The sequence below is a fragment of the Cariama cristata genome, unplaced genomic scaffold (genome assembly GCF_000690535.1).
Source record: "Cariama cristata isolate BGI_N322 unplaced genomic scaffold, ASM69053v1 scaffold44713, whole genome shotgun sequence".
Classification (NCBI taxonomy): Eukaryota; Metazoa; Chordata; class Aves; order Cariamiformes; family Cariamidae; genus Cariama; species Cariama cristata.
This window is the reverse complement of record NW_009610929.1, coordinates 14,859-28,391: the sequence shown is the minus strand read 5'-3', so window position 1 is coordinate 28,391 and position 13,533 is coordinate 14,859. Positions and strand designations below refer to the sequence as shown.

General features: G+C 36.8%; 1 protein-coding gene across 1 annotated transcript; it reads left to right on the top strand.

Moving 5' to 3' along the window:
* Positions 1 to 957: 957 nt before the first annotated feature.
* Positions 958 to 10,594, top strand: LOC104156668 (ephrin type-A receptor 7; the record flags this gene model as incomplete). The annotated part of the gene is made up of 5 exons (XM_009698039.1): positions 958 to 1,167; positions 2,221 to 2,370; positions 6,852 to 7,045; positions 8,135 to 8,290; positions 9,462 to 10,594. Coding segments are annotated over 5 exons (825 nt in total), but the record flags the coding sequence as incomplete, so codon positions are not given.
* Positions 10,595 to 13,533: the final 2,939 nt, after the last annotated feature.

The window sequence follows — 13,533 nt, the reverse complement described above, 5'->3', positions numbered from 1 at the left end:
CGCTTTTAAATATATGGTTTTATATATGTGCATATATATTATACATACATGATATTCATATAATTAAAATGATTTTCAGGCTGAAATGGAACTTGACAAATACCAGCAGTTCTCTACATTATTTTCAGCAAAACCAGATCAGAAATGAGAGGATCAGACAGGATCACATGGGAACATTCTAGGAATTTAAGTGATTTAATGTGGCATGGACATGGTGGGTTTTATTATTGCCACCAGCTGAAGTTAAAACCGCTGATACCTGAAGCCAAATCTTCTGCCTTTTGGGAGCAGAATTTTATTGTGTCAGCATGGTGGAAATCAGCATACAAGGATCCCTAAATGAACTATGGTTGTGTTTAAGAGAAGAACAAAGGAAAAAGAAATGCAGGTTCATAACAATTTAGCATTTTTTGAGTGTGTGTTCTGAACTGGCCAGTTCTGACTCCTGACCAAGTGTACAAGACAGTGTGAGTTGATCTATAAACACTCTATAGAGAACAGAAAGATTATGTTTGTTTGATAAACTCCAAGCTATGAATAAAATTATCAGTAACTAGGATTCCAAAAGGAGATAGTTCTTATTTTCTTGATACAAATAATTAAGCTGAGAGATGAAGAGCATAGAGGCAAACTATAAAGAGCTGTGCATCAGGTAATCTCTCTTAGAAGAGACTTGCCAGGACTTAGTCAGAAATTTATAGTCATTAGCAAGCTTTGTTACTTTTAGTACATTAACTACTCACACATTTCTTAACTGGAGGTACTGCTTTATCTCTGAAGAAAATAAAACTTGTGTTTCAAGTGAGTTTCTTTGCCCCAGGATGAATTGCCACAGAAGTAGTAAATAAGTAGAAAGCATTGTAATAATAATAGTAAGTTGTAATAAGTTGTAAAATGAGTTCTTTTTTCTCTTCTCAACTATACTAATAAGAATTGCTGCTCCTTTCTTCCTTCCAGAAACATGATGGGCAATTTACAGTCATTCAGCTAGTGGGAATGTTGAGAGGAATTGCTGCTGGAATGAGATATTTGGCTGATATGGGATATGTACACAGGGATCTTGCAGCACGCAATATTCTTGTCAACAGCAACCTTGTTTGTAAAGTGTCAGACTTCGGCCTTTCCAGAGTTATAGAAGATGATCCAGAGGCCGTCTATACTACTACCGTAAGAGAAATCAATGGGTTTTCATAGTTTTGAAGATGCAGTTGTTAAGAAGAAACTTATCTTCTGGAGAGTATAGATAAGAGAAATACATTAATTGCTTGAGAAATGTTAACCAGTCAAAAGGAAAAGAGTCTCTGCAGAAATATAACTTTATTTAGGGACTGATATTTTTGTAAGAACATACACTTTTATTTGGTAAAGTTCTAAAAGCTTTGCACAGTAACTTCATTATTTTCTGTTTGAACAAATATGGAAGTTTTACCCATAAAAATTTTAGTCATCTCATTTGCTATGAGTCAATTAAAATATTTGTAGGCTATTACTATTTTTCAGACTAGATTTTATCTCACAAAAAAGTTGACTAGCTTGAGGCTAGACAGTGACAAAGCTCAACTCCTATATTTTCCCTTGCTTTTGGGTGGGACGCTTTTCTTCAATAAGCATTCATCGGGCACACTATGCTCTTTATTCTTTTGTTGAGCCAGCTCCACTTTCCCACCCATGGGGCCTCGCTGTACCTATTTTCTCATGCTGAAGGAAGGAGGGGCCCCTGGAATCTGCTCCAACAGGCGCGGGGATCCAGGAAACCGTACCGACGTTCATGTCTGTCACTCCTGCCACTGGGCTCTAAGTGGAATCCTGGTTTAAAAATGTCAGACCGAGATTTCAGAGGAGCCATATGACAAGACAACAGGATTTATATACACAGAATGAGATTCCCCTCACCTAGCTTCAGCCAGCCAGGAGTTAAATGACTAGTGTAAATCAAACATCTAAACAACCCCTTAAAATCAATGGAGAGAGAAGCACTTCCAGAGAAATGTATCCAACTTAGCTTAGACAGGTATCTAAGTTTCTATAATCCAAGTGATTTAAGAACCTAAACTTCCTTAGACTCCTTTGAAAATTCTGCAATTGGTCAACTATACTAGATGATATAAGTGCTGCTTTTGATGATGATGGAAATTATGGAAATAAATGCACTCTATGGAAGATGATATGGACATTTTGTGGAGAAAAAAGAAAACTTTCTTCTTTTCTTTTTTTTCACAGGGTGGAAAAATTCCAGTGAGATGGACAGCTCCAGAGGCCATCCAGTACCGCAAATTTACATCAGCCAGTGATGTGTGGAGTTATGGAATAGTTATGTGGGAAGTAATGTCCTATGGAGAACGGCCTTACTGGGACATGTCAAATCAAGATGTAGGTTATACTTTATCTGTTTGTGAACATGTGTGTGTGTTAGAAATACAAAAATTACATATTGTAAACACATACACGTGTGTTTCACTATGCATGCATAGAACGTTAAAACATGCGTAAATCTAGAAATAGGGTTTATCAAAATACTGTAAGGTTCTCACGAGATGAAGAAGTTACAGAGCTTTCACTTTTTACCTAAATCTCTAAATTGTTCTGCCATGTGGATGTTGTAGGTTTCTGTCATGAGTATCAAGTAAAATTGGAACATGAGAAATAGCTATATGTGTTCTTCACTTTTATTACACTTAAGCGTAGAAAGAATTAATCCCTTTTCAATAAAAAATAATTCTGATGTTTCTGACCTCAGAGCAATGATTAATCAGTTGAAAAAAGTTGTTAAAAATCTGAGTGGCAGTTAATGACCTACTTTGGCTTTTTCAAGTAATTATGCTGATTTAACAATACCCTTGTTTGCATAAAATATGATCCAGAGCAACAGGTCAGCAGTAATAGAACAGATGGGTGTTAATCTTGATTTCTGACAAGAGTATCTATTAATACAGAAAGTGCACGGGAAAAAGCCATGCAGGTGAGAAAGATGTCAGAAAGAGTCTCATTTAAAGTTCTTCAGGTCAGAGGCTTGAGTGGTTTTTTATTATTATTTTATTTTTTGATTGAGTGATCGACATCAAAGTTGAAAAAAAAGAGATGAAAGTGTAAATGATGAGTCAGTTTGGCACAGTGCAAAGTTGTTAATATTTGACAGGTCTCAGTGTCAAAGATTTCATGGACTGTCAAAATATGGGCAAACAAGTCCTTGGGGCAGAGAAAGAGAAATATTTACATTCCCTAGACACCCAGTAGAGTTTCATTTCTTTTGACACCTTCCTTCTGTACTAGATTCAAACATAAAAGAAGTCTGACAGGAATATAAGATGCCTCAAAGGCAAACCTTACCTATCTTTCAGGGAACAATAAGGAAAAACTTTTAAATAGGGGAGAAATTCTGATATCTTCATGCTGCTTGTTTGATTTTGAAAAGTATTCCCCCTATTGAAAACTGCAAGTAAAGCTCATGACTGAACCTTTTTCATAAAACAGCTAATTACCACTTCTTGCAGTTTCATCTCTTTTTAGCATCTTACATAATAATCTTCAATAGCATGTAGTTAAAAGATGCATTTATTAGTAAAATAATTTCAAATATTCTTGTATGCTGTGATCTTCAAGCATGTCCTCCTAAAACATATACCTACCAATCCCATAGATAAATCTATAATGCACAAATTTAGAATAATCTTATGATTATTTTTTTATTCTCCTTCACAATTACCAATGGGAATATTTAACTGGAATAAAAAATGCCTAATGTGTCTCTTCTAATTTTGCATATACACTCAAGCAGTTTATGTATCTTAAGTATATCATTTTGCCTAAAAGTGGATGTGGGTGTACTCATAGATCAGATCTCCTAAAAAATATATTTCCCTGACTTTGGATCTTTAGGTGGTATTTCTTTAGTTCATAGAATGATAGAATCGTAGAATGGTTTGATTGGAAGGGACCTTAAAGATCATCTGGTTCCAGCCCCCCTTTCCAGGCAGTGGGCTCCCCTCAGCTTAATTCTTGCTGGCAACAGTAGCCCTCAAACCACTGCACTTTACCCCATTCCCCTGTTAGACTGCTGGTGTTTGCTAGTTCTTGCTCTCATTTCGGTTACTGACCCTAGTGCAGATTAGTTCTTCAGAAAAGGGCAAGAGCTTAGGCTTACGTATTTTTTCTTTGCTCTACTCCTCAATTTATTACCACAATTATGATTATTAATTTGTATTATTTTTACATACCCAGAACCAGAATGATAACATTACATTGTTCAGTTACCCATCTTTGCTACCAACCAGTATATACAGTGAACAGTCCTGGCCCTCTTCTAAGCTACTTTACATCCTCAGATAGCTTGATTGTGATAAAAGCATACTTGACTCTTAACAGTATTCCCTTTTTCTCTTTTTGCAGCAAAAGCAGAATTTGAAAAACAAATTGTGGGAAGTGTAAATAATATAAATCAATTCTATTAGTAAGAACTCCAGCTGTGTTCTCTTTGTGGTTTTGCTTTTTTTAAAAAAACAAACAAACAAACAAACAAAAAAACCAAAAAAAAAAACAGTTCCTGCATCTATTTCATTATCTCCAAGCACTGATTTTTGAAACCCCACTCCTGCTTTCTTAGCAGAGTAGACACTTCTAATACCCTTCAAAGGGTGCAAGTTTTGCATAAACTTTTTTTTTTTTAGAAAAGAAACTTTACTTATCAATATTTTAGAATGTTTTTTCAATATTTTGGATATTTCCAGCAATTCCATCCATCTCTAGCTAACTCATTATTTTATATCTCCCAGTTTCATCCGTCTTGCTCAAAAGACACATCAAAGAAGCTGATTCTGTAGTAGCCCCAAAGCCTTTTAAAAATAATATCATCATCTCGATTCCTACCCCTCTCTTCAGGTTTCTCTGCAGATCGTAGTGAACATGGAAAAGTCCTGTTCATGATCCTTTCATTTATGTTTTTACTGTCCCTTACACTTTTGGATATAGTCTTATCTAGATGGTTTGCCAGTTCTAAGGGTCTAGGATATTTTGGTGGTTGTGTTGCTGTTGCTGTTACCTACTTTTTCATTCCTTGGTGGTAGTCTCTGCCTTCTGACCTCTTAAGCAACTGCTTCATTTGTAGTAAATCGTAGGTAGTATGCACAAAGGATTTAACACATTTTACCTTTTAGAAGGTCAGAAATTTCTGCATTACTTTTCATAGCACACCAGTTGTCCTATACACACTGTAGCTTATTTTTCACTTTTATTCCACTGCTACTTCTAAGCGTAAGGAGCTGTTCTTTTGTTTTTCCTCTTAATACTGCTCTAAAAGATCTTACATTTTACTTTTAATGTTTTCTTTAATGTATAATACTGTTCTTCCAGTTTCCCTGCTCTTCTGCAGAAATCGTCTCTCCCCACCCTGTCTGACAGATAACTTCACTGTCTTTAAAAGGTCACCGCACTCATTCTTCAAGGTGTGGACGTTACCGCAGGAACTGAATATTTCTCAGTCATTTTTGAGTTGTAGGACAGTACTGTCGTTCGAAATGTTCAGATGAAAAGCTGAGGCCCAGGGAGATGAGGCAACTTCCCTGAGGTCAGAAGGACATTCTGTGACACAAACCTGCAGTAAGTGCCCTACCACTGGGCTAAGCCTCCTCTTTTCACAAAAGTTCTTTTCTGTAAAAGGTTTTGATACAATCATGGATTTCAGCCAGCTTTTTGAATGTCATTTTGTATTCTTTGCAGTTCTGTCTACGTTGCAGTCCACTGCTTTTGCATTTTCTCACACAACTTATGGAATATTTTCTCTCTGAGGTTATTGTTTTCACTAAACCCTGGATATTCACCAACGTTATTTATCATACCAGATCTATTTCCTACAGCTACATCCAGAACAGCTTCTGATCTTGCTTTCTGTACAAACTGAGGGAGAAGACAGTCCTGTGCACTACCCTTCAGGAACAAGCACCCTTCCTTAGCAATTCTAATACTGCTATGTCAGTCAATGTCATATACTTGAAATCCCCCATGAACGGTGTTTTAGCCCTTTTTCACAAGCCTTTCTTATCTGCCTTGCTTCCTGATATGCTTTCTTATCCTGCCCTCAAGGTTTACAGCAGTTTCCTGTGATTTTACTTTACCCATTTTTATTTTTTCCTTAAATCCAAATGGACTTGGCTAAGGAAGTCAACGGATGGGTGTAATTCTTGGTTCAGACATTTGTGTTCTCCTTCGATCATATCATCATCTAGCAGCATCTCTTATTAAATCTAACTTTCTGTTTAGGTGTTATATTAAAATACCATTCAGCCAGGTCTTCCTCTCTCACGTGGCACATTTCTGCTACTTTATCATTAATATAACATGGCTAGACATAGAATACAACTTTTTTCCCTAACAATTTCTGTCTGCTCAACATTTTTCTTGGATCCTTTTATAATATCTTCAGGCTTTTTGTATTTTATATGTGCACGCACAGATCCCTATCCATTTACAAGTCAGTTGCTTCTACCACACACCCTTTCATAAAAGCCTTGGGGCAAGTAATAATGCTGTCTGAAATAACTCCATTTATCAATCTATCTGTTGCTCTCTTGGTGAATTTAATTGTTGTTCCCTGCTGCTCACTTGACTAGGTAATATAGCTATGTTCTGCACATATACAGCAATAGGCTTAATAAGCCCAAAGATGAAATCGGGGAAATTATTTGAAAACATGAAGGCTAGCATCAAAACAACAGACTAATTTTTTTGCAACACTGATGGCAAATTTTAGTTTATTGATTTTTTTTCTCTTTTTTTCTCTTTTATTTCTTGAACTGGGTAGCAATATATATTCTTTACATATCCCTTGATGAAATATTATTAACTATGTTGGCTGCTAGGTTATAAAAGCAATCGAAGAAGGCTATCGTTTGCCAGCACCCATGGATTGCCCAGCAGGACTGCACCAGCTGATGCTAGATTGTTGGCAGAAGGAACGTGGTGAAAGGCCGAAGTTTGAGCAGATAGTTGGTATTCTGGACAAAATGATTAGAAACCCAAACAGCTTGAAAACCCCACTGGGAACCTGTAGCAGGTAAGAAAAACTTTAGCGTGTGTTCTTATGATGGTGCACATGGCTGAGTTCTGGATGTTCTGCTTGGTGACTGGTTCCAGTTCACACTTACTCCATGTGTCTCTCAGTTCCTGCTTCCTTCTGTTCCCTGTTCTTCCCTTCCCTGATTTGCCTTTCTTTTTTACCATGCTGAACAAAGCCAAAAAGGACTTTCTTAAAGAAATAACCAAAATAAAGAAAGTAAATTTCATGGAACGAACACATTTCTCAGTAAACTACTGGCTGCTCTCTCTTTCCACACTCTCACCACTAGCAGTCTTTGTTTTCCTTGTTTCTTAAAGTTGTGAAGTCTGAAGGGCAAGGATCATCATCTGTTGTAGTTTTATGTCATGCATCCTCTGCCCTAGGAAGTACTATGGTAGAAATAGTAATTAATAATACTCATGTTTGGCCAATGTACTTTGACATGCTACACTCTAGATTTTTAACTTTCAGTGTTTGCATCTCATTGTATTTCATGGTGTAGCTTTTAATGGCTTCTTCATAAATTTCAGGTGAATTATTTCATCGTGGTAATCTTTTGATCTACTAGATAGATCTCTGCACTAGGGAATCAGCTGGCCTATGTTCTGCTCCCAGTTCTTCTACTGACTAATTTGCTGTGTGACCTTAAGCTACTTACTTTGTGTCTCTGCTCTTTCCTTGTCTTTGTTTTGTCCCATCCAATTGAATAATGGGAATAGCTACTACTGTATTTTCTAAGATGCTTAAAAGAATAGCATCTTTATTTTACTCAGCAACTTTAGCTGCAGCTGCTGTCATGCTAGGTAATAAGGTTGATTTTCTGTTGGTAATAATAGTCCATTAGGCTGATTTTGCTCACTCTGACCTTTCATCTTTTACGTGAATAAGCTTAGGAAGTACATATTGTGAGCTACAGAGTAGTCAAGAGCTATTCACAGAATAATCTAAACTGTGTATAAAGGCCTATTACTTTCTACTCTTGACATTTTTAATACCCCAAACTTATTTGACTCTCACCTTGCTAAATACTCCCTGATGTTTTACTCTTTTTGGAAACAACTTACTTTCCTTTTTCCTTCTCCGTAGACCAATTAGCCCTCTTCTGGACCAGAACACTCCCGATTTTACCACTTTCTGCTCCGTAGGCGAATGGTTACAAGCTATTAAGATGGAAAGATATAAGGATAATTTCACAGCAGCAGGCTACAACTCTCTTGAATCAGTTGCCAGGATGACTATTGAGTAAGTTAGTACTGGGCATGTTTAACTTGCATTTAGGGCATTTCTAGGTAAAATAATACACAATGTTCAACTCCAAAACTTTACCCAGAGTACAAACATGGTACTTGGGGTTAAGCCATCTGGTTTAGCAGCTGATGATGTTATATTGGAGCATCCCATGAAAGGGCAAATACCCTGCTACCTACGTGTGGCATCATTTTTTTTCCTGCCTTTGAGACCAATTGAAATAACACCAGGGGGCTAGAATTTGAGGGAGAATGTGACCCATTTCAAATTATGCATGTATAGGAAAATAACCACTTTGCCTCCACTACCTAATTGATACCTTTTCCCAGATGTGCACTAGGAAGATGTGGACTTTTCGTCTAATTGGCTGGGGGCTGTCTGTGTCCTTCAAGAAATGACTTTGCATCAGGATAAAAGTCTATAGAAGCAAAACAATTTTCTGAAGGCAAGCATGGCCTGTGTTGGTACTGCCATCTTAAACAGGTCTTCTTGGCACCCTGCAAACATTCTTGTCCTGGTGGTTGCCAAGCACATGTAATTCCTCTTACAGAGAGCAGTGGTTTTCTAAACAATATTCTGAAGTTTGGAACCTTACTTTTATCTGCCTGGTATCACTAGGGGTCTCAGCCTATAGCTTGGGAACTGTCATCAGAGCCCACAAGCTTCTACTAGGTCAATAGCACAGTAGCGGTGGAATTGAAACAGCTGCTCCTCTTTCGTTTGCATGATGAGTATGGGTCAATATGCAAAGGGTTTCTCTAGGCATCTCTTTAGGAAGCATAATGTGATCCCCAAAATCTTGTATTAATATATAATTTTGTTCTGAAAGCAACTCGAAGTATTTTACAAGAGAAATGTCTCTTCCTTTGAGTGTCCTTAAAAGCCACGATAAAAGATGATCGTAGTGCAAAACATGCTGGCCTCATTCTCAGATGTGGGAACACATGCAGTGTAATTACATGACACTTGCCATGTAATTGCACTCCTCGCTGAGAAGTTGAACAGTGCCAATATGAACTTCGCAGTACTGAGCTGAGGTTCCAGTGTAGCTTCAATGTTAGAAACCTGTAGCCCAGACAACTACCTAGCTTTGACTCACAGTTGAATACCATACAATAGCAGTCTAAGTTGAAAAATTAACAATGTACGCATTTATCTTCCCCAGGGATGTGATGAGTTTAGGGATCACGTTGGTTGGTCATCAAAAGAAAATCATGAGCAGCATTCAGACTATGAGAGCACAAATGCTACATTTACACGGCACTGGCATCCAAGTGTGATAGACATTTCTCCCTTATGAGGGAGGTGACAGACTGAGAGAACAGCACTGGCCTTCAGTATATATGAAGTGCTGCTAGAAGACACTTGATTTCCTGGGTCCTTCCTGCAGTGAATAGAAGAGCTACAAGAAGCACCTACAGACTTGAACTCCTAAGTGCCACCAGAATTTATGAAAAGGGAATTAGGATCCACCAGTGGTGGCAAGGAAAACAGCAGTGACAATAAACAAAGTACTACCTGAATAAACATACAAACACCTTGAGCTCTCTAACCTCCTTTTTATCTAATAGACTTTTTAAATGTACATAAAAATTTAAAAAAGAATATATTTGTCAGATAAAATCATGATATTATTGTTGAATTCAACAAAATATTTTCCTTAAATCTGTGATTTCTGAATCTTTTTTTAATCATTTGTGTTTATTCTTCATAAAGACTTTCTTTTAGTATGATGTTTATATCTTTGGACCTTTTTAGTGCTAATTCTATGACACATTACTACACTGGGTACCTCTGAAGGATTATTTCAGTTCCTAGAGATTTAAGAAGCATGACCAAGCAATGTATATCTGTCCAAACTTTGGTATCCTTTTGTGCCATTTACTTTTGTTAAATCCGTACCACATTGACATGGCTAGCTAATTGGCAGGGAGTCAGGAAAATGCAAGTTGCCAAGAGCTCTGATATTTTTTAAAGAATTTTTTAAGGTTACACATATACTATCTTTTAAAAGAAAATAAAAGAGAAAAAAAAAAAAAAAAGAAAAAAGAAAAGCAATAATGACCCCTAAGTAGTTCTAGGCACTTTTAGCAAATTGTTTGCAAGATGGTTTTAATGGACTAGAGTTAAAGTGAGATATATTCTAAGATGTAGATCTACAACTGTAAACCTGCTGAGACACTGCGTTGAATGGACAAATGATTGTAGGAGTGTCTCAGAACACAGGTGCAGTTCTCCAGTGTTACCTAAACCATTTAATCTGAGCACATCACATTTTTTTTCAATACTCTGCTTTAGCAAATCAGAGAGAAATAGCTGGCATATATTTTATATGAGTTTAAGCTGTATGCAGTCCAGCTGTCAGAATAAGGACATAGATTTTATATGAGAACTGTAGAGCATGAGGCAAGGGGCAGTTCAAAATTTTCAGTTTTTTTACAAGCTTTTGCTGCTCGGAACAACCATGCGTGTGCATGCTTACACAGACACAACAGTCATTCATCAGGAACACAAGTGCAAGAGTAGTTGCTCAATGGAATATCTTTTTACACCATTTACTCATATATGAATTTTGTTTGATTAAAATATTTGACTACCATAAGCAATAATGAATGGTCTTTACGGATATTGCAGGAATGTATATGAACCAGAGAGAAATGCTTTAAAAAAAATCTGAAAATTGTGAACTACCCCAGCAATGAGATGCTGTACTTCCAAAGAGAATTGGGCTGCTTCTATTGATTTTGATAGAGAAAGATCCCAGGGATCAGTCATAAATTGGTCTTGTTTGATAATGTGGGCATCCACACAAAAAAAATAAAAACAAAAGAAAAACCCTGTAAATGTTCCTTTGTAAAACTTGTAAATTTTATTTATACTGTCTTGTTTTGTACACACATTTATGTGTAGTGAGCTCTGAACACATTGAAAATGCACTATATTTTTCTATTTTACTTGCAGAGCATCACAAACAAACATGTATATTCAGTGCTACATAATGTGTTTTCCCACATTTAGGACCAAAGATAGTTATCAAAAACTTAAATGCATCATTTTCCCCCTCCTTTTTTCTCCCCCTTTTTAGATCACTGTACAGTGTTATATTTGTCATTTTATTTATTTGTTTCATTAGAAAAATCAGTTTGGTTATACTAATTTTTTGTCCCCCCCTGCCTTTGTTGAAGAAAATCTGTAAAAAGCTTTTAATTAGCATAATCCCGTTACATAGACACTTCCATTTGTAATCTTTGTAATAGACTGTAAATATATTTTTGGAACTATAATGCAATGTGCATAAGGGTTATTTTTCAGTGTCCATATATGATTGTTTATACAATTCACAGCACTTTACAGTCATGCTGAGAAGCCTAATTTATTGCCTGGATTTGGGCAGAGTAAGAAAAAAAGGTGAATATTCTTATTTCATCTTAGATTGTCATTCAGTAGAAATGGAGTTATTTTCATGTATGCAGCTCAAGATGGTTTTTTAACTATTAAAATTAATTTTCTAGAAATGCTGTAGAAGTAAGACTCAGAGTAGACTGCATGCCCAATATCGAAATTAGTGCACACAAGCACTCAGCCAAGGCACTTTGAGTAGCCTTTGGAACACTCTTAATTAATAAACATCTGTTTTGTGTTATAACAAATGCTAAGTGCCTCACTACGGGGGTGAGCATCTGTGGGCAACTGCACAGGGTGCTTGTCAGTTTTCCTGCTGCTTTAGGCACCCAGCTATGAATTCAGGAGCCTGAGTTCAGACACCGGCTTCCTTATAAATCTCGGCTACTGTTTCTAAGGGCTTGGTTACTGAAGGTGTGATGCAGCAATGCTGGTATTGCTGAGAACCCACAAACCCTAAATGAAAGAGAGTTGAGGCCAGGCTTCGCCTTTAGGACTTGTTCAATATTCTGAAGCACAGAGGCCTCGTACCATGTGTGGTGACCTGGGCTCACACATGTAAAAGTGAGGGCCCTAATGGTATTTCTTCCTTATTTTTCCATGTTTGATTTAAGCCATCTTCTTTGAATAGTAAATATCTTTCAGCATTCGTCTATATACCTTGACTGCCTTAACGTTGCCACAGATTTTTACACATTTGAAAGTGGTAGAGTAGGCCCAGAAAGCACAATCGCTGTCAATACTCCTATCGTATCTATCTGTTTAGAACATTACTGCAATTCAGAGCACATGCATGTAAATGGATTTCTAACTGGTAGAGCGGCAACATACTGACGTTGGTTGCAGTTCCCCAGGTTCCAGGAAATGTAAGAAAAATAAAGTGCCAGAGAAAGTTGGTGTTCATGGGAGGAACTGAAGAAAAAGTTGAGTCAGAGGGAGAATTAAAGGCTAAATGATGAAACAAAGAAATTGTCTCAGTTCTGGCTTACTTTTATTGAATTTGGAAATTGTGCATCACTAAAGACAGATTATCAGACTGTCCGTAAGGCTGATGTTTCTTGACTTTATTGGTCTACAAGCATCTAAAAGAGAGATGCCTAAGACAAGCAGGATGAATCTCCCTCTGGGAATGCTTTTCTCCATTACCTGTTGAGGGAACCCAGATGATTAGCTTAAATTAGGCGTCTAATGTCTAGATAGTTAAAACTAGGTGAGTGATTCCTACTCTATATGTCCTTGACTGCTACAGTTTCCCCCGCAAGCTGAGTGTCGTAGAAAGGCAGCTCCTCCACTGCTAGTGTGTCCCAGAATGTATTTAAACTGGGCTTTATCACAGAGAGAGGTGATTTTTTTTTTTATTCAGAGATTTGTAACAGATCATCTAAATGCTTTTTGTATATGGGTATTAATTCTTGAAAAAAATTTGTGATTGTTCTGAGGAAGACCTGCCTAGTAAATTACAGTTATTTAATATTTTAAATAATCAGAAATATTTGCTGACATACTGCTTCAGACCAGAGGTTATGTGATCCGATATGACAGTTGCTGTTTGCAAAACCATGTTTATCTAAAGCCTTGTCATGTAAAAATCTCCAGGAGGCAAAGATGCTTAAATGTATCTTAAATTGAATGTTGCCCTTAATATCTCAATAATTGAGCTCTGTCTGTATTTTTCTCCAAAATGAGGGGTTTATATTTGTTTAAGCTGGAGTTATCTTGCATCCACTGAGGTAGTTTGAAAAAATGATTTTAAATTAAATTTGCTTTTCTCCGCTAATAGTAATATACGGTAAATAGTTTCCACTGTTTTGAATGTTACAAAAACTATTGCTTTA